Source organism: Macrosteles quadrilineatus, unplaced genomic scaffold (assembly GCF_028750875.1).
Source record: "Macrosteles quadrilineatus isolate MER2022 unplaced genomic scaffold, UCM_ALF_1.0 Scaffold_2__2_contigs__length_208266976, whole genome shotgun sequence".
In the NCBI taxonomy this organism is placed as follows: Eukaryota; Metazoa; Arthropoda; class Insecta; order Hemiptera; family Cicadellidae; genus Macrosteles; species Macrosteles quadrilineatus.
Genome location: NW_026542595.1, coordinates 20,319,274 through 20,345,663, shown reverse-complemented (window position 1 = coordinate 20,345,663; position 26,390 = coordinate 20,319,274). Strand labels below are relative to the sequence as shown.

General features: G+C 42.0%; 1 protein-coding gene across 1 annotated transcript; it reads left to right on the top strand.

Moving 5' to 3' along the window:
- The first annotated feature begins 3,530 nt into the window (after positions 1-3,530).
- LOC128983985 (uncharacterized) lies at positions 3,531-5,003 on the top strand. The gene has a single exon (XM_054403266.1). It carries the CDS (start codon positions 3,531-3,533, stop codon positions 5,001-5,003), a length of 1,473 nt encoding a protein of 490 aa, XP_054259241.1.
- The last annotated feature ends 21,387 nt before the right edge of the window (positions 5,004-26,390 follow it).

The following is a 26,390-nucleotide window of genomic DNA, read 5'->3' as shown; positions in this document are numbered from 1 at the left end:
ATCAAATGATTTTATAATAAAACTGAAATCTTTCGCTAACCTGGTATCCACACTGGCCTTGAGTAGTTACATACCACATTACATTGCATGCTATTACCACAGATGAACTAATATTATTATAATTTCATCTATGCTATAACTTACTTATAAAGTCATTTCACTATACCTCTATGGTCACTGAGACCTAAGAGGATTTTGTCCTCGCCAACAATCCGCATACACATCTTCTATCCCAAGTCTGGAGATTAATTATCTTTTATTACTTGGTCCTTCCACCTCATTGTTCATCCAAGTTGTAGCCTACCTTGCGTAACTTCTTGGAATACTATTTTAACAAATTATCTCATATCTTCACACAAGGTTTAACCGTCTTTTCTTTTTACTTTTGACCAGTGACTTATGATAGTAAGTGTATCAAACCCAATTGGAAGATAAGATCAGAAGAACTATCAGATATAACATACCACAATGCAACACCATATGATATGTACAATCCACATAACAAGGGAGTAGTCGAATACATGTTAGAACAAAGAAAGCTAATTAAACCTGCATTATTGAGAGTTCAGTAATGTAAACAATTGTGGATTGTGTGTTAACTATGGTTTCTGATAATATTTGTTGGATGTATGAGATTATTATGTCTGTACTGTAGGTATATCGGAGGTGTAGTTGGGAAGGGGGGGAGCCAGAGTGTATGATTTAGTGAGATGGGTTCTCTCACTGTCTGATCGTGATTAGAGACCTTATTGGAGGTGTACATACATTTCTCTTAGCTCTCTGATATTTCTTATCCTCCAACCTTCGATATATTGTACTGGTCCATGTATACTTCTCTGTACTCTGTTCCCGAACACATTATAGCTTTTTTCTGATTCTCTGGTCGGTGCACAGATTTAATATCCATACCGTAGTACTGGCTGGTTATGGTACGGAATAAATAGATGTTTTTTCTTTTTTACTGCCGTTTGGGAGCACCAGTTTTTTAGAGACCGAAATTGCATACTTTTTTTAGGGTGAGGAGGGAAAATGCTTTTACGTACACAGGTAGCCAGCCTGTAGTGTGAGACTCCTGAATTTATCAGACTACTCACTAAAAAACCCCCTCTGCTATGTTGGACACAGACCTGGAATTGTTTGTCACATTACTTCAAGTCAGGCCAACATGTGACCTAAGCCCACAGGGCTCGCACCGTTTCTGGCATTATTTTTTTATTTTATTTTTTACCTACACCGCATCCCGGTCGAGGTCAAGCTTCTTGGCGCGGAGAACACCCTGGATGTAAAGTGACACACAGGTCCAATTGTCCTTACCCTCCATCATCATTGGTATGACCGTGTCCACCGACAGCAGTCCTACAAACTGTTGAGCCTGTTGAGCACAGAATAGAAATAGAGAGGGCATCGGACGAGTGAAGTGAAGCCGGTGAAGCCACCTAAAAATCGGCGTTGCCCGTGTAAATGGTGGGGAGACCGGAGAGCGATGAGTCATCCTAGTTCCGCGCGTCTCTGCGAGTTGCTACTATCCTACTATGCAACATTCATAGACTGATGTATGCAATGTGATGCATTTAACTGGATTCAGGAACAGTACAAAACTACGTTTTTAGAATATTAACAAGTGTTGGAAACCAAGCATGTAGTTTATTTTCCAAATTATTTATATGAACGTGTTTATGTCGTAAAAATACTTGTAAAATATTAAATTAAAATTAAATGATTAAAATTAAACTAAAACAAACACATAACGATATTTTTGTTTCTAAGTTAGCCTACATGAAAGTCGATTTAGGCACCATCTAACAAAGGTTGTACTATTTTTTGGGACGGTAAAAGTATTTTTGAACAGATTTATGAACAGCATTTTGTTGTCAAATGTTTTATGTTCAAAGTATTATTGTTAAAACATGTAATTTACCGTGAAAAATTATGTATTATTGTTATGTGTAATTGGTTTATTGCCATTTATACATAATTTGTAGTTGTTTGAGCAAAGTTAAACTTACCCAACAAAATAAATTTGTTTCAATATCGGTTTGTAAACAGACTTCAATGTATTGTTCAATATAGGACCGATTTAGTCATCATTTAGTTATTAATTACACAAAATAATAATTAAATTAACGTGAATAGCAATTGTATGTAAACAAATGTTACTGTGCTTATATTATAAATGTATATAAATTAGAATGAATATTGAATGCATCAATCAATGTGTGCGTAGTAGAGTAGTATAGAGAGACGTGTGTGCAAGGCAGCGCCCGAGCGTCGGCGGGTCCCAAATTTTGCTTCCTCTTCTACCTGATTTATTTCCAAAACTGCTCATCATTAATTTAAAAAAAATATATGTTATGATTCAACTCAAGCTCTCAAACTTTGCCGCTGACGAAACTTTCCTGACCAAAAAATAACAAAAATTCTAGATCACTTACTTTTTCATGTTCTAATTCATAATTTAATAATTTCTTTGGGTTTTAACGGCTGTTAAAATTACAATAAAATTATTTTTTATATTCCAACCTTACTTTCAGTGAGAAGCACTAATTTATAGTAGCTGTGCCAAATTTGGTAGTTTTAGGTCTACTCTAAGTGTGTCTAATCATCGTACGTTTGGAAAAGGTGATCTACCGCTGTTCAAGACTTTTCCCCCTTGATCTGCATTTAACATGTGTATATTTATTTATCATATGTTATTATTTCTTTCTGTTTACTTTTTCATTACATTGTTTTTATTGCTCAAGTTAACATGGTTTCTTTTTTATAATTTTAATTTTACCATTTCCCAATCCAACATTTGGTCCTAATTCGCAGCCGGATGAAAACCTGGTAACTATATTCATTCCTTGTTAACATTACCCCATTTATAATCTAAATGTTCTACTTAGTTCCCTTACAGTCCACTATTAATTTATTGTTTTTGAAGTTTACCCGATTATAATCTTTTTGGACTCAGATCACGATATGAAATGAACTCTTTACTTACTTTAATACTATATTTTTGGTGCCAATCAATCAAACAAGCTCAAGTTTATTAATTTTTTGTGCACTTAATAGACTATACATTCCTCCTTTTAGTAAAAGACTTTATTGAAAGAAACTTATTATCTGTGTCTTTGGTGTACAATTCATTGTTTTGACTTCAAACTGAGATTTTGTGTTTACTCAAGACCTTTTTATATTGTGTGTGCTGCTGGTAAATTTTGTGTTCTACTACTACAATGGCTCCTAAAACTTATGATTTTAAGTCATCTACATACACTCGCTCAACATCTCTAATTAAAACTCGTTTTAATAAGCTTAAAGATACTGTTGATGAATACTATACCTCAAAGGAACAACTCACCCCTATTCAAATTAACCAACTTAATGCTCATTTAAATGAAATTCGTAAAAGAAAAGAAGAATTCGACAACAATGTGCAACGGGTTTTAATCTTAGAAGAGGATCCTATCTCTGACGAGACATTGTCTTAAGACCTGGATGAAATTGAAAGTTTATTTTCTCATATCGAGGCTACTATTGAGATCTTAATGTCCCATCCTGAACCTGCAAATTCTGCTATCTTAAGTGACTCTTCTTCCGATACTCTTCACCAACTCGCTGACGACGAAGGTGACTACTTTCCCGAGGCAGCGCAAGTACTTAGAACGCAAACCTACGTTGACGACATCATCACTGGTGCGGATACTGAGGAAACGGCCTTGAAACTTCAAGATCAATTGGTCAACCTGTTACGAAGAGGAGGATTTGAATTGAGTAAATGGGTCTCCAACTCTGATCGTCTTCTACAAGCTTTCCCCAAGGAGCATCTTGAGACTCCCGTCTTTCTCCAAGATTCTGAACAGCCACACTTCACAATACTTGGCCTACATTGGTCTCCCCACTCTGACTGCTTCACTTACAACCTTAACTTCCCTATGGACCCTCATCCATCAAAACGTTCGATCTTGAGCATCATAGCAAAAATCTACGATCCTTGTGGATTTCTCGCTCTCTGCATCATGCAAGCAAAATGTTTTATGCAGTTACTATGGACCACAGGCTTATCCTGGGATGATCCCCTGCCCACTAACCTCGCCGAAAAATGGCATTCATTCCTAATCGATACTCAATATTTATCTCAAATTTCTATTCCTCGAGCGTTACAGTTTTCCCTGTCATGCACCGTAGAATTACATGGCTTCGCAGATGCGTCAGAGAGTGGCTACGCTGCTGTCGTATATTTCCGCTGTCAGATGTCTAATGGTGAAACCATCATTCACCCAATAATCTCAAAGACTCGTGTCTCTCCTCTCAAAAGAGTAACTCTTCCTCGCCTTGAGCTTTGTGCTGCTCATCTTCTCGCGCAATTAATAGCACATTGTCATTCTCTCTTCTCAGATAAAATTGCCATCAAAAATATCTATCTATGGAGTGACTCCTCGATAGTCTTGACATGGTTACGGACTCCACCCTACAAACTCAAGACATATGTAGCCAACAGGGTTTCTCAAACTCAAGAACTTGTTCCCATCGACTCTTGGCGACACATATCAAGTACTGATAATCCTGCAGACTGTGCGTCAAGAGGAATTTCTGTTTCCCTACTTGTCAATCATCCGCTCTGGTGGACAGGCCCTCCTTGGCTTAAGCTCCCCACTTGTTATTGGCCTACCTCGCACTTCACTCCTGAGGACCTATCTTCGTCAGAAGAAATCAAGAAGACACCTTTGGTTGTTCTTACATCGGCTCCTCAAAAGGAATTGGAACTCCTTTCTGCCTACTCATCGTGGAACAAACTCCAACGCATTGTCACTCTTCTTAACCGCTTCATTCACAATTGTCGTAATCAAAATAACCGTCTCAGTGGTCCTCTCTCATCGTCTGAAATCTACAAAGTTCGTCTCAAGATCTTTCATCATGTTCAACAATCCACCTTTGCAGAAGAAATTTCATCTCTCCAAAAGAAGCGTGACTGTTCCACTCGACTACCACGTGTGACACCATTTCTTGACTCTGGTTAAAGCACTTCGTTGCTTTAAGGCGGGCAGTATGTTCAAGACTTTTCCCCTTTGATCTGCATTTAACATGTGTATATTTATTTATCATATGTTATTATTTCTTTCTGTTTACTTTTTCATTAGGCTACATTGTTTTTATTGCTCAAGTTAACATGGTTTCTTTTTTATCTATACTTATTTAATACGCAAGCAGGTTTTTTGTGACAATTACTCCTCCGAAACTACTGAACCGATTGACATGTTTTTGGTGTCATTGTAAAGAGCTTAACGTGAAGTTGTGCAGGAAACTTTCTTTTTAGGGAAATAATTAGAGAGTGAGGCCCTAGGGCCTTTTAAAGTTTCGTATTTATCCATAAGGATAACATGGGAGATAATTTTTATTTACTGAAACATATGTTTGTTACTTGAAAATAGTCAAAGTCTACTACATAATAATTGCTGTGTATTATGACTCTAAATGTATACTAAATTTCAATCAAGGATTGTGTACCTTAAAGTTTACCCATAATGGATCTTACTACTCTAATTATTTCCCTAAAAAGAAAGTTTCCTGCACAACTTCACGTTAAGCTCTTTACAATGACACCAAAAACATGTCAATCGGTTCAGTAGTTTCGGAGGAGTAATTGTCACAAAAAACCTGCTTGCGTATTAAATAAGTATAGATGCTGGGAATAGTCAAATTTAGTTGAGATACCATGATCTAGAAAACTTAACTATAATAATTTATGTATTAAAAATCACAAATCTTTGACATTAATTATTCATTTGAAACTAAACAGCTGATCGACAAATCAAACAAACCATCTACTTCATATGAATAATGATATTACACAAAAATAGTTAAAAAGGGGGAGTGGTTTTATTGATGAGGAATATTAATACATCAAAAAGGGCCTCATTAATGGCACAAGGTTCATGTGATCGGAATGGTTAACAACTTAATAGAATGTAAAGTCTTAACTGGAACAAGTGAGTGGGGACATATTTTGATTTCGAGGATAAAAATGTGCCCGTCTGAAACAAACTTAGGCTACCTTTTAAAATGGTAAGATGCTAATTTATGTTATCTTTTGCATTTGCAGCACAAGCACTGTAATTAAAGAGCAGCATGGTTCTACCCAGACCAATTTCAGTCATGAGCAACAATATTAACTTATATGTTGTTTTAAGTAAGGCTACATCTTTTAATAAATTACGCATATTCGTTACAGTAACTCTGACCAGGGTAATCATCCTGAACGTAACTTTAAGACTAAAATCTTAGTATTCATAGAAGTGCTTTTGAAATAAAAATATTGTTTTTTAGTGTTTATTTTTAAAAGCGTGTTTCTTCAAGCAGCATTTTTATGACCCTCAAAATATTCTACATAGGCCTATTGGTTGGATATAATAAAATGTTTTGTTAATGTCTTTTAGAAATCTTTAAAAAATAACTAAGTTTACCCTATAACCTTGCTCGCTGCCTATAACATACTTGAACTTGAACACTTATTAATTTACTAAATATAATACACATACAGCCAGAAAATGGCTGGACTGCTTCTTTTCTAAGGCTTTATTATTACTGTATTTAATTTTCGACGTCGAGTCAATATATAACACGATGAATTTGTTTTCTAAATTCCTATGTTATTTTGCGGGGCATTGAGCCGCACAGGTTCACTAGTAATTTTAATTTTACCATTTCCCAATCCAACAACCGCTATATGCAGCAGTTGCCGCCACTTGCCCGTATAAGTGGTGGGGGATTGGCTACACTGCCCGCAATGCTTGCTGGATATACGTAGCTCCTCTATTTCTATTCTGTGCTCTCTGCTATTAGCCTACATTATGGTATGACGACTGACAAATATTTAAAGATAAAGGAGAACGGAATAGCAACATGTAAACCACTTACACAATTTAAAATATACAGTTTAGCAATAATAACCAGAAAAAAATATCTCCCTAACATAAATTCAATGTTTAACATCGAAAACTTATATTCACATTGATTGTATTTTTGACAACACTTAATTAAACTTACGCTTTTGGGATGTATAACTCAAAATTACATATTATTTTAATACTTAATCCATTTACGACAAGAAAAAACTAGCTGCATTTATTACGACCATAAAATGTGAAGAGGCTTTGTAAACAAATTTCCGTTAGTTTAACCATTGAATTTTTTGTCAAAGGTTTAACCAAATTATATATTGCTCTGAAAATACTTAAATTGATAGCGTCAGCTGCTCGACAAAAAAAAATTAAAACTCAATTTCTAAAAAAAAAAAAAACTGAAAACCCAAAATAAGAATAGGTTTTGACAATCCCTTCCCTTTATAAATATTTTTCTTCCAACAGAAGAATCATCATACTTACCAAGTTTGATTGATTGAGGCGTTGCTAAAATTATTTCCGACTAATCTTCAGCTAAATGATTTCCCACGATTAAAACAGTTCAATTGAGTAGTATATATTATTATTCTCATATTTATTCGGTGTCGTCATTAAATTAATACTTTTGACTGAGCTGTTCCTTCCTCCCCCCCCCCCCAACTCAATGCACCCGAGGTAGGTTTCCGCTCATTTCCCTGTTATCGTTATCCCCAGCTGATTGCACTTCACGTCTGCCTGCTCTGCCTCTTCAATGGTTCAGGATAATGGTTCTCCACCTGGTGTAAATTCTCCAGTAGTTCTTCATTACTGGGCAGTTCTGCAAATTTGACTAAGCCTTATTTCTTGAGATTAATAAAATATCTCAAGAATGAACCAAACAACTATTTTAATGAGCCGTATTTAAACGAAGGGGTCTATGATTCAACTTAAAAAGCTCAACATAGTTATCATACTACATTGAGAACCCCCCCTGGGAGAAATGTTAGATAGTTTTTATTATAGTGTGTTATAGTGGGCTGAATGCAGATTTAGTAGACATTGGAACAATGATTTGGTATAATTTTATATTAATATTGATCAGCTGGATTATTGGTTTAAAAATAAATGTAATGAAAAGAACATGAGTTTTATTAGCTAAATAATTTAATCTATTAATTTTGAGCATTGGTTGTATTTCTTTAGTTAGTTAATAACGTAGTGTAATTGTAAATATTAGCATAGCCAATTAAAACCCCCAAACTTGCATTTAAAATGTTATTCCGATTATTTTTTTACTTCACCAGAAAAGTTCACAGGGTGATTGGTAGTCAGTGTCAAAGATTTTAAGGCATTATTATTCACGCAAGTTGTGAATAAAATACGTAATTTTGATGGTTATTTCGCACTTTTTCTTCCGGCAACAGCCGTTTGAGGTTTTTCTAAATTGCTTGACAGTGCCTGATAAAATCTAATTTTTCTCAACTTTTCAAAGATATTTTTGATTTTTTTTAATTTTCAAAAAATAATATATCGGAAAAAATTAATTTGCTTACAGTAAGGTCCAGATAAAACCTTGTGAATTCGACTTGAATAACAAATTTGGTAAAGTACCCTCGCCGCAGCAAACCTGCCGAATAAGCGAATTTCCATACGTCTGAATTGTTTTTCAATTAAGTAAATTTAAATAACATTAGGCTTAACGAGTACCAGGGTTTCTGCCACGAGAAAACTAATAAAATTGTGTTTTTAGTAAAATACTAATATTTTAGTATAAAATCAATAAATTTGCCAGGTTTGATCAAAATATATACATAAAAAAGCAAACTACAACATTTTACTATATTCTCACGCTCTGGCTACTCCAGCTGCTGTACTGTATCAGTCTCCTGCGTGATTGATAAGCAGTGCACTACACTGTCAGTCTAGTGACCGAGCCTCCAAACTAATGATTGTGTCTGTCATGCATTATGTAGGGCTGTTCTCTCCGAGGAACTACGTATTGATATGTATGTACCACACTGGCCCCTACAGCTGCTGTACTGTATCAGTCTCCTGCGTGATTGATAAGCAGTGCACTACACTGTCAGTCTAGTGACCGAGCCTCCAAACTAATGATTGTGTCTGTCATGCATTATGTAGGGCTGTTCTCTCCGAGGAACTACGTATTGATATGTATGTACCACACTGGCCCCTACAGCTGCTGTACTGTATCAGTCTCCTGCGTGATTGATAAGCAGTGCACTACACTGTCAGTCTAGTGACCGACCCTCCAAACTAATGAGTGTCTGTCATGCATTATGTAGGGCTGTTCTCTCAGAGGAACTACGTATTGATATGTATGTACCACACTGGCCCCTACAGCTGCTGTACTGTATCAGTCTCCTGCGTGATTGATAAGCAGTGCACTACACTGTCTGTCTAGTGACCGAGCCTCCAAACTAATGATTGTGTCTGTCATGCATTATGTAGGGCTGTTCTCTCCGAGGAACTACGTATTGATATGTAAGTACCACACTGGCCACTACAGTTGCTGTACTGTATCAGTCTCCTGTGTGATTGATAACGCAGTGCTCTACACTGTCTGTCTAGTGACCGACCCTCCAAACTAATGAGTGTCTGTCATGCATTATGTAGGGCTGTTCTCTCAGAGGAACTACGTATTGATATGTATGTACCACACTGGCCCCTACAGCTGCTGTACTGTATCAGTCTCCTGCGTGATTCATAAGCAGTGCACTACACTGTCTGTCTAGTGACCGACCCTCCAAACTAATGAGTGTCTGTCATGCATTATGTAGGGCTGTTCTCTCAGAGGAACTACGTATTGATATGTATGTACCACACTGGCCCCTACAGCTGCTGTACTGTATCAGTCTCCTGCGTGATTGATAAGCAGTGCACTACACTGTCTGTCTAGTGACCGACCCTCCAAACTAATGATTGTGTCTGTCATGCATTATGTAGGACTGTTCTCTCCGAGGAACTACGTATTGATATGTATGTACCACACTGGCCCCTACAGCTGCTGTACTGTATCAGTCTCCTGCGTGATTGATAAGCAGTGCACTACACTGTCAGTCTAGTGACCGAGCCTCCAAACTAATGATTGTGTCTGTCATGCATTATGTAGGGCTGTTCTCTCCGAGGAACTACGTATTGATATGTATGTACCACACTGGCCCCTACAGCTGCTGTACTGTATCAGTCTCCTGCGTGATTGATAAGCAGTGCACTACACTGTCTGTCTAGTGACCGACCCTCCAAACTAATGATTGTGTCTGTCATGCATTATGTAGGGCTGTTCTCTCCGAGGAACTACGTATTGATATGTATGTACCACACTGGCCCCTACAGCTGCTGTACTGTATCAGTCTCCTGCGTGATTGATAAGCAGTGCACTACACTGTCAGTCTAGTGACCGAGCCTCCAAACTAATGATTGTGTCTGTCATGCATTATGTAGGGCTGTTCTCTCAGAGGAACTACGTATTGATATGTATGTACCACACTGGCCCCTACAGCTGCTGTACTGTATCAGTCTCCTGCGTGATTGATAAGCAGTGCACTACACTGTCTGTCTAGTGACCGACCCTCCAAACTAATGATTGTGTCTGTCATGCATTATGTAGGACTGTTCTCTCCGAGGAACTACGTATTGATATGTATGTACCACACTGGCCCCTACAGCTGCTGTACTGTATCAGTCTCCTGCGTGATTGATAAGCAGTGCACTACACTGTCAGTCTAGTGACCGACCCTCCAAACTAATGAGTGTCTGTCATGCATTATGTAGGGCTGTTCTCTCAGAGGAACTACGTATTGATATGTATGTACCACACTGGCCCCTACAGCTGCTGTACTGTATCAGTCTCCTGTGTGATTGATAACGCAGTGCTCTACACTGTCTGTCTAGTGACCGACCCTCCAAACTAATAAGTGTCTGTCATGCATTATGTAGGGCTGTTCTCTCAGAGGAACTACGTATTGATATGTATGTACCACACTGGCCCCTACAGCTGCTGTACTGTATCAGTCTCCTGCGTGATTGATAAGCAGTGCACTACACTGTCAGTCTAGTGACCGAGCCTCCAAACTAATGATTGTGTCTGTCATGCATTATGTAGGGCCGTTCTCTCCGAGGAACTACGTATTGATATGTATGTACCACACTGGCCCCTACAGCTGCTGTACTGTATCAGTCTCCTGCGTGATTGATAAGCAGTGCTCTACACTGTCTGTCTAGTGACCGACCCGCCAAACTAATGAGTGTCTGCCATGCATTATGTAGGACTGTTCTCTCCGAGGAACTACGTATTGATATGTATGTACCACACTGGCCCCTACAGCTGCTGTACTGTATCAGTCTCCTGCGTGATTGATAAGCAGTGCACTACACTGTCTGTCTAGTGACCGACCCTCCAAACTAATGATTGTGTCTGTCATGCATTATGTAGGACAGTTCTCTCCGAGGAACTACGTATTGATATGTATGTACTACACTGGCCCCTACAGCTGCTGTACTGTATCAGTCTCCTGCGTGATTGATAAGCAGTGCACTACACTGTCAGTCTAGTGACCGACCCTCCAAACTAATGAGTGTCTGTCATGCATTATGTAGGGCTGTTCTCTCCGAGGAACTACGTATTGATATGTATGTACCACACTGGCCCCTACAGCTGCTGTACTGTATCAGTCTCCTGCGTGATTGATAAGCAGTGCACTACACTGTCAGTCTAGTGACCGACCCTCCAAACTAATGAGTGTCTGTCATGCATTATGTAGGGCTGTTCTCTCAGAGGAACTACGTATTGATATGTATGTACCACACTGGCCCCTACAGCTGCTGTACTGTATCAGTCTCCTGCGTGATTGATAAGCAGTGCACTACACTGTCTGTCTAGTGACCGAGCCTCCAAACTAATGATTGTGTCTGTCATGCATTATGTAGGGCTGTTCTCTCCGAGGAACTACGTATTGATATGTAAGTACCACACTGGCCACTACAGTTGCTGTACTGTATCAGTCTCCTGTGTGATTGATAACGCAGTGCTCTACACTGTCTGTCTAGTGACCGACCCTCCAAACTAATGAGTGTCTGTCATGCATTATGTAGGGCTGTTCTCTCAGAGGAACTACGTATTGATATGTATGTACCACACTGGCCCCTACAGCTGCTGTACTGTATCAGTCTCCTGCGTGATTCATAAGCAGTGCACTACACTGTCTGTCTAGTGACCGACCCTCCAAACTAATGAGTGTCTGTCATGCATTATGTAGGGCTGTTCTCTCAGAGGAACTACGTATTGATATGTATGTACCACACTGGCCCCTACAGCTGCTGTACTGTATCAGTCTCCTGCGTGATTGATAAGCAGTGCACTACACTGTCTGTCTAGTGACCGACCCTCCAAACTAATGATTGTGTCTGTCATGCATTATGTAGGACTGTTCTCTCCGAGGAACTACGTATTGATATGTATGTACCACACTGGCCCCTACAGCTGCTGTACTGTATCAGTCTCCTGCGTGATTGATAAGCAGTGCACTACACTGTCAGTCTAGTGACCGAGCCTCCAAACTAATGATTGTGTCTGTCATGCATTATGTAGGGCTGTTCTCTCCGAGGAACTACGTATTGATATGTATGTACCACACTGGCCCCTACAGCTGCTGTACTGTATCAGTCTCCTGCGTGATTGATAAGCAGTGCACTACACTGTCTGTCTAGTGACCGACCCTCCAAACTAATGATTGTGTCTGTCATGCATTATGTAGGGCTGTTCTCTCCGAGGAACTACGTATTGATATGTATGTACCACACTGGCCCCTACAGCTGCTGTACTGTATCAGTCTCCTGCGTGATTGATAAGCAGTGCACTACACTGTCAGTCTAGTGACCGAGCCTCCAAACTAATGATTGTGTCTGTCATGCATTATGTAGGGCTGTTCTCTCCGAGGAACTACGTATTGATATGTATGTACCACACTGGCCCCTACAGCTGCTGTACTGTATCAGTCTCCTGCGTGATTGATAAGCAGTGCACTACACTGTCTGTCTAGTGACCGACCCTCCAAACTAATGATTGTGTCTGTCATGCATTATGTAGGACTGTTCTCTCCGAGGAACTACGTATTGATATGTATGTACCACACTGGCCCCTACAGCTGCTGTACTGTATCAGTCTCCTGCGTGATTGATAAGCAGTGCACTACACTGTCAGTCTAGTGACCGACCCTCCAAACTAATGAGTGTCTGTCATGCATTATGTAGGGCTGTTCTCTCAGAGGAACTACGTATTGATATGTATGTACCACACTGGCCCCTACAGCTGCTGTACTGTATCAGTCTCCTGTGTGATTGATAACGCAGTGCTCTACACTGTCTGTCTAGTGACCGACCCTCCAAACTAATAAGTGTCTGTCATGCATTATGTAGGGCTGTTCTCTCAGAGGAACTACGTATTGATATGTATGTACCACACTGGCCCCTACAGCTGCTGTACTGTATCAGTCTCCTGCGTGATTGATAAGCAGTGCACTACACTGTCAGTCTAGTGACCGAGCCTCCAAACTAATGATTGTGTCTGTCATGCATTATGTAGGGCCGTTCTCTCCGAGGAACTACGTATTGATATGTATGTACCACACTGGCCCCTACAGCTGCTGTACTGTATCAGTCTCCTGCGTGATTGATAAGCAGTGCTCTACACTGTCTGTCTAGTGACCGACCCGCCAAACTAATGAGTGTCTGCCATGCATTATGTAGGACTGTTCTCTCCGAGGAACTACGTATTGATATGTATGTACCACACTGGCCCCTACAGCTGCTGTACTGTATCAGTCTCCTGCGTGATTGATAAGCAGTGCACTACACTGTCTGTCTAGTGACCGACCCTCCAAACTAATGATTGTGTCTGTCATGCATTATGTAGGACAGTTCTCTCCGAGGAACTACGTATTGATATGTATGTACTACACTGGCCCCTACAGCTGCTGTACTGTATCAGTCTCCTGCGTGATTGATAAGCAGTGCTCTACACTGTCTGTCTAGTGACCGACCCTCCAAACTAATGATTGTCTGTCATGCATTATGTAGGGCTGTTCTCTCAGAGGAACTACGTATTGATATGTATGTACCACACTGGCCCCTACAGCTGCTGTACTGTATCAGTCTCCTGTGTGATTGATAACGCAGTGCTCTACACTGTCTGTCTAGTGACCGACCCTCCAAACTAATGAGTGTCTGTCATGCATTATGTAGGGCTGTTCTCTCAGAGGAACTACGTATTGATATGTATGTACCACACTGGCCCCTACAGCTGCTGTACTGTATCAGTCTCCTGCGTGATTGATAAGCAGTGCTCTACACTGTCTGTCTAGTGACCGACCCTCCAAACTAATGAGTGTCTGTCATGCATTATGTAGGGCTGTTCTCTCAGAGGAACTACGTATTGATATGTATGTACCACACTGGCCACTACAGTTGCTGTACTGTATCAGTCTCCTGTGTGATTTATAACGCAGTGCTCTACACTGTCTGTCTAGTGACCGACCCGCCAAACTAATGAGTGTCTGTCATGCATTATGTAGGGCTGTTCTCTCAGAGGAACTACGTATTGATATGTATGTACCACACTGGTGACCGACCCTCCAAACTAATGAGTGTCTGTCATGCATTATGTAGGGCTGTTCTCTCAGAGGAACTACGTATTGATATGTATGTACCACACTGGCCACTACAGCTGCTGTACTGTATCAGTCTCCTGTGTGATTGATAACGCAGTGCTCTACACTGTCTGTCTAGTGACCGACCCGCCAAACTAATGAGTGTCTGTCATGCATTATGTAGGGCTGTTCTCTCAGAGTAACTACGTATTGATATGTATGTACCACACTGGCCACTACAGCTGCTGTACTGTATCAGTCTCCTGCGTGATTGATAAGCAGTGCTCTACACTGTCTGTCTAGTGACCGACCCTCCAAACTAATGAGTGTGTGTCATGCATTATGTAGGGCTGTTCTCTCAGAGGAACTACGTATTGATATGTATGTATTACACTGGCCCCTACAGCTGCTGTACTGTATCAGTCTCCTGTGTGATTGATAACGCAGTGCTCTACACTGTCTGTCTAGTGACCGACCCTCCAAACTAATGAGTGTCTGTCATGCATTATGTAGGGCTGTTCTCTCCGAGGAACTACGTATTGATATGTATGTACCACACTGGCCCCTACAGCTGCTGTACTGTATCAGTCTCCTGCGTGATTGATAAGCAGTGCACTACACTGTCTGTCTAGTGACCGAGCCTCCAAACTAATGATTGTGTCTGTCATGCATTATGTAGGGCTGTTCTCTCCGAGGAACTACGTATTGATATGTATGTACCACACTGGCCCCTACAGCTGCTGTACTGTATCAGTCTCCTGCGTGATTGATAAGCAGTGCACTACACTGTCTGTCTAGTGACCGACCCTCCAAACTAATGATTGTGTCTGTCATGCATTATGTAGGGCTGTTCTCTCCGAGGAACTACGTATTGATATGTATGTACCACACTGGCCCCTACAGCTGCTGTACTGTATCAGTCTCCTGCGTGATTGATAAGCAGTGCACTACACTGTCTGTCTAGTGACCGACCCTCCAAACTAATGATTGTGTCTGTCATGCATTATGTAGGACTGTTCTCTCCGAGGAACTACGTATTGATATGTATGTACCACACTGGCCCCTACAGCTGCTGTACTGTATCAGTCTCCTGCGTGATTGATAAGCAGTGCACTACACTGTCAGTCTAGTGACCGAGCCTCCAAACTAATGATTGTGTCTGTCATGCATTATGTAGGGCTGTTCTCTCCGAGGAACTACGTATTGATATGTATGTACCACACTGGCCCCTACAGCTGCTGTACTGTATCAGTCTCCTGCGTGATTGATAAGCAGTGCTCTACACTGTCTGTCTAGTGACCGACCCGCCAAACTAATGAGTGTCTGCCATGCATTATGTAGGACTGTTCTCTCCGAGGAACTACGTATTGATATGTATGTACCACACTGTCCCCTACAGCTGCTGTACTGTATCAGTCTCCTGCGTGATTCATAAGCAGTGCACTACACTGTCTGTCTAGTGACCGACCCTCCAAACTAATGAGTGTCTGTCATGCATTATGTAGGGCTGTTCTCTCAGAGGAACTACGTATTGATATGTATGTACCACACTGGCCCCTACAGCTGCTGTACTGTATCAGTCTCCTGCGTGATTGATAAGCAGTGCACTACACTGTCAGTCTAGTGACCGAGCCTCCAAACTAATGATTGTGTCTGTCATGCATTATGTAGGGCCGTTCTCTCCGAGGAACTACGTATTGATATGTATGTACCACACTGGCCCCTACAGCTGCTGTACTGTATCAGTCTCCTGCGTGATTGATAAGCAGTGCTCTACACTGTCTGTCTAGTGACCGACCCGCCAAACTAATGAGTGTCTGCCATGCATTATGTAGGACTGTTCTCTCAGAGGAACTACGTATTGATATGTATGTACCACACTGGCCACTACAGTTGCTGTACTGTATCAGTCTCCTGTGTGATTGATAACGCAGTGCTCTACACTGTCTGTCTAGTGACCGACCCTCCAAACTAATGAGTGTCTGTCATGCATTATGTAGGGCTGTTCTCTCAGAGGAACTACGTATTGATATGTATGTACCACACTGGCCCCTACAGCTGCTGTACTGTATCAGTCTCCTGTGTGATTGATAACGCAGTGCTCTACACTGTCTGTCTAGTGACCGACCCTCCAAACTAATGAGTGTCTGTCATGCATTATGTAGGGCTGTTCTCTCAGAGGAACTACGTATTGATATGTATGTACCACACTGGCCCCTACAGCTGCTGTACTGTATCAGTCTCCTGCGTGATTGATAAGCAGTGCACTACACTGTCAGTCTAGTGATCGAGCCTCCAAACTAATGATTGTGTCTGTCATGCATTATGTAGGGCCGTTCTCTCCGAGGAACTACGTATTGATATGTATGTACCACACTGGCCCCTACAGCTGCTGTACTGTATCAGTCTCCTGCGTGATTGATAAGCAGTGCTCTACACTGTCTGTCTAGTGACCGACCCGCCAAACTAATGAGTGTCTGCCATGCATTATGTAGGACTGTTCTCTCCGAGGAACTACGTATTGATATGTATGTACCACACTGGCCCCTACAGCTGCTGTACTGTATCAGTCTCCTGCGTGATTGATAAGCAGTGCACTACACTGTCTGTCTAGTGACCGACCCTCCAAACTAATGATTGTGTCTGTCATGCATTATGTAGGACAGTTCTCTCCGAGGAACTACGTATTGATATGTATGTACTACACTGGCCCCTACAGCTGCTGTACTGTATCAGTCTCCTGCGTGATTGATAAGCAGTGCTCTACACTGTCTGTCTAGTGACCGACCCTCCAAACTAATGATTGTCTGTCATGCATTATGTAGGGCTGTTCTCTCAGAGGAACTACGTATTGATATGTATGTACCACACTGGCCCCTACAGCTGCTGTACTGTATCAGTCTCCTGTGTGATTGATAACGCAGTGCTCTACACTGTCTGTCTAGTGACCGACCCTCCAAACTAATGAGTGTCTGTCATGCATTATGTAGGGCTGTTCTCTCAGAGGAACTACGTATTGATATGTATGTACCACACTGGCCCCTACAGCTGCTGTACTGTATCAGTCTCCTGCGTGATTGATAAGCAGTGCTCTACACTGTCTGTCTAGTGACCGACCCTCCAAACTAATGAGTGTCTGTCATGCATTATGTAGGGCTGTTGTCTCAGAGGAACTACGTATTGATATGTATGTACCACACTGGCCACTACAGTTGCTGTACTGTATCAGTCTCCTGTGTGATTGATAACGCAGTGCTCTACACTGTCTGTCTAGTGACCGACCCGCCAAACTAATGAGTGTCTGTCATGCATTATGTAGGGCTGTTCTCTCAGAGGAACTACGTATTGATATGTATGTACCACACTGGTGACCGACCCTCCAAACTAATGAGTGTCTGTCATGCATTATGTAGGGCTGTTCTCTCAGAGGAACTACGTATTGATATGTATGTACCACACTGGCCACTACAGCTGCTGTACTGTATCAGTCTCCTGTGTGATTGATAACGCAGTGCTCTACACTGTCTGTCTAGTGACCGACCCGCCAAACTAATGAGTGTCTGTCATGCATTATGTAGGGCTGTTCTCTCAGAGTAACTACGTATTGATATGTATGTACCACACTGGCCACTACAGCTGCTGTACTGTATCAGTCTCCTGCGTGATTGATAAGCAGTGCTCTACACTGTCTGTCTAGTGACCGACCCTCCAAACTAATGAGTGTGTGTCATGCATTATGTAGGGCTGTTCTCTCAGAGGAACTACGTATTGATATGTATGTATTACACTGGCCCCTACAGCTGCTGTACTGTATCAGTCTCCTGTGTGATTGATAACGCAGTGCTCTACACTGTCTGTCTAGTGACCGACCCTCCAAACTAATGAGTGTCTGTCATGCATTATGTAGGGCTGTTCTCTCCGAGGAACTACGTATTGATATGTATGTACCACACTGGCCCCTACAGCTGCTGTACTGTATCAGTCTCCTGCGTGATTGATAAGCAGTGCACTACACTGTCTGTCTAGTGACCGAGCCTCCAAACTAATGATTGTGTCTGTCATGCATTATGTAGGGCTGTTCTCTCCGAGGAACTACGTATTGATATGTATGTACCACACTGGCCCCTACAGCTGCTGTACTGTATCAGTCTCCTGCGTGATTGATAAGCAGTGCACTACACTGTCTGTCTAGTGACCGACCCTCCAAACTAATGATTGTGTCTGTCATGCATTATGTAGGGCTGTTCTCTCCGAGGAACTACGTATTGATATGTATGTACCACACTGGCCCCTACAGCTGCTGTACTGTATCAGTCTCCTGCGTGATTGATAAGCAGTGCACTACACTGTCTGTCTAGTGACCGACCCTCCAAACTAATGATTGTGTCTGTCATGCATTATGTAGGACTGTTCTCTCCGAGGAACTACGTATTGATATGTATGTACCACACTGGCCCCTACAGCTGCTGTACTGTATCAGTCTCCTGCGTGATTGATAAGCAGTGCACTACACTGTCAGTCTAGTGACCGAGCCTCCAAACTAATGATTGTGTCTGTCATGCATTATGTAGGGCTGTTCTCTCCGAGGAACTACGTATTGATATGTATGTACCACACTGGCCCCTACAGCTGCTGTACTGTATCAGTCTCCTGCGTGATTGATAAGCAGTGCTCTACACTGTCTGTCTAGTGACCGACCCGCCAAACTAATGAGTGTCTGCCATGCATTATGTAGGACTGTTCTCTCCGAGGAACTACGTATTGATATGTATGTACCACACTGTCCCCTACAGCTGCTGTACTGTATCAGTCTCCTGCGTGATTCATAAGCAGTGCACTACACTGTCTGTCTAGTGACCGACCCTCCAAACTAATGAGTGTCTGTCATGCATTATGTAGGGCTGTTCTCTCAGAGGAACTACGTATTGATATGTATGTACCACACTGGCCCCTACAGCTGCTGTACTGTATCAGTCTCCTGCGTGATTGATAAGCAGTGCACTACACTGTCAGTCTAGTGACCGAGCCTCCAAACTAATGATTGTGTCTGTCATGCATTATGTAGGGCCGTTCTCTCCGAGGAACTACGTATTGATATGTATGTACCACACTGGCCCCTACAGCTGCTGTACTGTATCAGTCTCCTGCGTGATTGATAAGCAGTACTCTACACTGTCTGTCTAGTGACCGACCCGCCAAACTAATGAGTGTCTGCCATGCATTATGTAGGACTGTTCTCTCAGAGGAACTACGTATTGATATGTATGTACCACACTGGCCACTACAGTTGCTGTACTGTATCAGTCTCCTGTGTGATTGATAACGCAGTGCTCTACACTGTCTGTCTAGTGACCGACCCTCCAAACTAATGAGTGTCTGTCATGCATTATGTAGGGCTGTTCTCTCAGAGGAACTACGTATTGATATGTATGTACCACACTGGCCCCTACAGCTGCTGTACTGTATCAGTCTCCTGCGTGATTGATAAGCAGTGCACTACACTGTCAGTCTAGTGACCGAGCCTCCAAACTAATGATTGTGTCTGTCATGCATTATGTAGGGCTGTTCTCTCCGAGGAACTACGTATTGATATGTATGTACCACACTGGCCCCTACAGCTGCTGTACTGTATCAGTCTCCTGCGTGATCGATAAGCAGTGCACTACACTGTCTGTCTAGTGACCGACCCTCCAAACTAATGATTGTGTCTGTCATGCATTATGTAGGACTGTTCTCTCCGAGGAACTACGTATTGATATGTATGTACCACACTGGCCCCTACAGCTGCTGTACTGTATCAGTCTCCTGCGTGATTGATAAGCAGTGCACTACACTGTCTGTCTAGTGACCGAGCCTCCAAACTAATGAGTGTCTGTCATGCATTATGTAGGGCTGTTCTCTCCGAGGAACTACGTATTGATATGTATGTACCACACTGGCCCCTACAGCTGCTGTACTGTATCAGTCTCCTGCGTGATTGATAAGCAGTGCACTACACTGTCTGTCTAGTGACCGACCCTCCAAACTAATGATTGTGTCTGTCATGCATTATGTAGGACTGTTCTCTCCGAGGAACTACGTATTGATATGTATGTACCACACTGGCCCCTACAGCTGCTGTACTGTATCAGTCTCCTGCGTGATTGATAAGCAGTGCACTACACTGTCAGTCTAGTGACCGAGCCTCCAAACTAATGATTGTGTCTGTCATGCATTATGTAGGGCCGTTCTCTCCGAGGAACTACGTATTGATATGTATGTACCACACTGGCCCCTACAGCTGCTGTACTGTATCAGTCTCCTGCGTGATTGATAAGCAGTGCTCTACACTGTCTGTCTAGTGACCGACCCGCCAAACTAATGAGTGTCTGCCATGCATTATGTAGGACTGTTCTCTCCAAGGAACTACGTATTGATATGTATGTACCACACTGGCCCCTACAGCTGCTGTACTGTATCAGTCTCCTGCGTGATTGATAAGCAGTGCACTACACTGTCTGTCTAGTGACCGACCCTCCAAACTAATGATTGTGTCTGTCATGCATTATGTAGGACAGTTCTCTCCGAGGAACTACGTATTGATATGTATGTATTACACTGGCCCCTACAGCTGCTGTACTGTATCAGTCTCCTGCGTGATTGATAAGCAGTGCTCTACACTGTCTGTCTAGTGACCGACCCTCCAAACTAATGATTGTCTGTCATGCATTATGTAGGGCTGTTCTCTCAGAGGAACTACGTATTGATATGTATGTACCACACTGGCCCCTACAGCTGCTGTACTGTATCAGTCTCCTGTGTGATTGATAACGCAGTGCTCTACACTGTCTGTCTAGTGACCGACCCTCCAAACTAATGAGTGTCTGTCATGCATTATGTAGGGCTGTTCTCTCAGAGGAACTACGTATTGATATGTATGTACCACACTGGCCCCTACAGCTGCTGTACTGTATCAGTCTCCTGCGTGATTGATAAGCAGTGCTCTACACTGTCTGTCTAGTGACCGACCCTCCAAACTAATGAGTGTCTGTCATGCATTATGTAGGGCTGTTCTCTCAGAGGAACTACGTATTGATATGTATGTACCACACTGGCCACTACAGTTGCTGTACTGTATCAGTCTCCTGTGTGATTGATAACGCAGTGCTCTACACTGTCTGTCTAGTGACCGACCCGCCAAACTAATGAGTGTCTGTCATGCATTATGTAGGGCTGTTCTCTCAGAGGAACTACGTATTGATATGTATGTACCACACTGGTGACCGACCCTCCAAACTAATGAGTGTCTGTCATGCATTATGTAGGGCTGTTCTCTCAGAGGAACTACGTATTGATATGTATGTACCACACTAGCCACTACAGCTGCTGTACTGTATCAGTCTCCTGTGTGATTGATAACGCAGTGCTCTACACTGTCTGTCTAGTGACCGACCCGCCAAACTAATGAGTGTCTGTCATGCATTATGTAGGGCTGTTCTCTCAGAGCAACTACGTATTGATATGTATGTACCACACTGGCCACTACAGCTGCTGTACTGTATCAGTCTCCTGCGTGATTGATAAGCAGTGCTCTACACTGTCTGTCTAGTGACCGACCCTCCAAACTAATGAGTGTGTGTCATGCATTATGTAGGGCTGTTCTCTCAGAGGAACTACGTATTGATATGTATGTACCACACTGGCCCCTACAGCTGCTGTACTGTATCAGTCTCCTGTGTGATTGATAACGCAGTGCTCTACACTGTCTGTCTAGTGACCGACCCTCCAAACTAATGAGTGTCTGTCATGCATTATGTAGGGCTGTTCTCTCAGAGGAACTACGTATTGATATGTATGTACCACACTGGCCCCTACAGCTGCTGTAATGTATCAATCTCCTGCGTGATTGATAAGCAGTGCTCTACACTGTCTGTCTAGTGACCGACCCTCCAAACTAATAAGTGTCTGTCATGCATTATGTAGGGCTGTTCTCTCAGAGGAACTACGTATTGATATGTATGTACCACACTGGCCACTACAGTTGCTGTACTGTATCAGTCTCCTGTGTGATTGATAACGCAGTGCTCTACACTGTCTGTCTAGTGACCGACCCTCCAAACTAATGAGTGTCTGTCATGCATTATGTAGGGCTGTTCTCTCAGAGGAACTACGTATTGATATGTATGTACCACACTGGCCCCTACAGCTGCTGTACTGTATCAGTCTCCTGCGTGATTGATAAGCAGTGCACTACACTGTCTGTCTAGTGACCGACCCTCCAAACTAATGAGTGTCTGTCATGCATTATGTAGGGCTGTTCTCTCAGAGGAACTACGTATTGATATGTATGTACCACACTGGCCGCTACAGTTGCTGTACTGTATCAGTCTCCTGCGTGATTGATAAGCAGTGCACTACACTGTCTGTCTAGTGACCGACCCTCCAAACTAATGAGTGTCTGTCATGCATTATGTAGGGCTGTTCTCTCAGAGGAACTACGTATTGATATGTATGTACCACACTGGCCACTACAGTTGCTGTACTGTATCAGTCTCCTGCGTGATTGATAAGCAGTGCACTACACTGTCTGTCTAGTGACCGACCCTCCAAACTAATGAGTGTCTGTCATGCATTATGTAGGGCTGTTCTCTCAGAAGAACTACGTATTGATATGTATGTACCACATTGGCCACTACAGTTGCTGTACTGTATCAGTCTCCTGTGTGATTGATAAGCAGTGCACTACACTGTCTGTCTAGTGACCGACCCTCCAAACTAATGAGTGTCTGTCATGCATTATGTAGGGCTGTTCTCTCAGAGGAACTACGTATTGATATGTATGTACCACACTGGCCGCTACAGTTGCTGTACTGTATCAGTCTCCTGCGTGATTGATAAGCAGTGCACTACACTGTCTGTCTAGTGACCGACCCTCCAAACTAATGAGTGTCTGTCATGCATTATGTGGGGCTGTTCTCTCAGAGGAACTACGTATTGATATGTATGTACCACACTGGCCACTACAGTTGCTGTACTGTATCAGTCTCCTGCGTGATTGATAAGCAGTGCACTACACTGTCTGTCTAGTGACCGACCCTATGAGTGTCTGTCATGCATTATGTAGGGCTGTTCTCTCAGAGGAACTACGTATTGATATGTATGTACCACACTGGCCCCTACAGCTGCTGTACTGTATCAGTCTCCTGCGTGATTGATAAGCAGTGCACTACACTGTCTGTCTAGTGACCGACCCTCCAAACTAATGAGTGTCTGTCATGCATTATGTAGGGCTGTTCTCTCAGAGGAACTACGTATTGATATGTATGTACCACACTGGCCACTACAGTTGCTGTACTGTATCAGTCTCCTGTGTGATTGATAAGCAGTGCTCTACACTGTCTGTCTAGTGACCGACCCTCCAAACTAATGAGTGTCTGTCATGCATTATGTAGGGCTGTTCTCTCAGAGGAACTACGTATTGATATGTATGTACCACACTGGCCACTACAGTTGCTGTACTGTATCAGTCTCCTGTGTGATTGATAACGCAGTGCTCTACACTGTCTGTCTAGTGACCGACCCGCCAAACTAATGAGTGTCTGTCATGCATTATGTAGGGCTGTTCTCTCAGAGGAACTACGTATTGATAATTAAGTACCACACTGGCCACTACAGTTGTTGCTGTACTGCATCAGTCTCCTGTGTGATTGATAACACAGTGCTCTACACTGTCTGTCTAGTTACCGACCCTCCAAACTAATGATAGTGTCTGTCATGCATTATGTAGGGCTGTTTTAGAGGAAGTACTTATCGATATTTATGTTTTATTCTTCACTTACCATATTAAGGAATGTTCATAAAATAATGAGTGATTTTTTGGCACATACAATTTTATTGGCAATGATTGTTGATATTTATTGAATTGCTTTCATTGCAAGATTTGCATACTCAAAGAGTAGTATGTTTTACAATAAAACAGAGAAGGGTTAGAAAATGTTTCTAGTTACAGTTATTCCGTTTACTAATAGACCATCATAAAAATGTATTAGGTGTAATAAAAATATACCAGTTGTTGAAATATAATAGATAGGAAGTTAAGTATGTACTAAAAGAAATTTAAAAAGATCTTTTTTAATGGTGCTAAATCATTGTTAAATATTTTGCCAAAATCTCGCCTCAATTGTTTTAACCTCATTTTAATAATCTTATATTTACCAGCTCAGCGTTATTCACTAACTCGTTTTGTTCGGAAGATTGAACTTACGCCGCGTAATCTTATATTCTTGATAAGTTATAGCTTCTGTATCCAATAGTCAATGGTTAAAGTTCATTAAATAGACTTGTTTCCGTACTTAAAGGTAATGCAAGGTCTTTAGAATGAGTAATTCAAAATTTATTAAAATTCATTATGTTGCCCCTGGACTGTTAAAATAGGCTATTATTGGCACATACCTTACGTCAACAGTTCAATAACCAGTGGTTATACTAGGTGGCGTTCGCAGATGCATCCACAAAATTGAGCGTAGTCATCAAGGGTTTATATTATATTGTTTTGGTCATACTGTTGTTTTTGTCATGGTTTCAGTAATACCAGTCGTTTTTAATGCATGCGTTGCTAGTCTAAATTTAACTTAAAAGTTTTTATCCTCTATTAAGTAAAAATAGTTTTTATCCTCTATGGAGTAATAATCAGCTGTTGTCAACTCAGTTGTAAATTTCTATTATAAACGATTGCATGTATCGAAATATGTATCGATTCGTGCTTCGAAATTATTTTAACCTACAGTCTACAGTCTCTTCCCATAGCGTTTTAGCATTGCAGATACATTAATCCATTCCCACACTCAACACGCTCACCTTTACTACATCCTTCACCACCCCCTACGTCGTGGACCTATTTCCCTCTCTTCCAATAGCATTTTAGGATTGCAGATACATTAATGTAATTGCCAAAAACAGTTCCCACACTCTGCACTGCAAGCCTTACTGCACTGCAAGCCTTCCTTCACCATATCCTACGTCATAGACTTGTTTCCTTCCCTTCTCATAGCATTTTTGGATTAAAGATTCATCAATCTAACTGCCACAGACGGTTTTCACACTATGCTCATACTTTACTACTTTCTAAGCCTTTTCCTACATCGTGGACCTGTTTTCATCACTTTCCATAGCAATTTAGTATTTTAGATACGTTAAACTAATTGCCACAAAAATTCCCTACACTCCGCACTGCTAGCCTTTACTACTTCTTTCACCAATTTATATGTCGTGGGGATGCTTCCATCCATTCTCATAGCATTTCAGCATTGCAGATACATTAATCTAACTGCTACAAACGGTTTCCAGTTCCCACACTCCACGCTGCTTACCTTACTAATTCCTTCACCACTTCATACGTCTCGGACCTTTTCTCTCCCTTCCCATAGCATTTTAGGATTGCAGATCCCTTAATCTAATCGACATAAACAGTTCCCAAGCTCCAGACTGCTCGCATTTACTACTTCCTTCACCACTTCCTACGTCACGGACCTGTTTACCTCCCTTTCCATAGCATTTTAGGATTGCAGATACCTTGATGTAATCGTCTTAAACAGTTTCCACACTCCGGACAGCTTGCCTTGACTACTTCCTTCATCACTCCCTACTTCGCGGACCCGTTTTCCTCCCTTCCCATAGTATTTTATGATTGCAGATACCTTAATTTAATCGTCATAAACAGTTCCCACACTCCGGACTGCTCGCCTTTACTACTTCCTTCGCCACTTCCTAGGCCACGGACCTGTTTCCCTCCCTTTCCATAGCACTTTATGATTGCAGATACCTTAATCTAATCGTCATAAACATTTCCCACACTCCGGACAGCTTGCCTTGACTACTTCCTTCA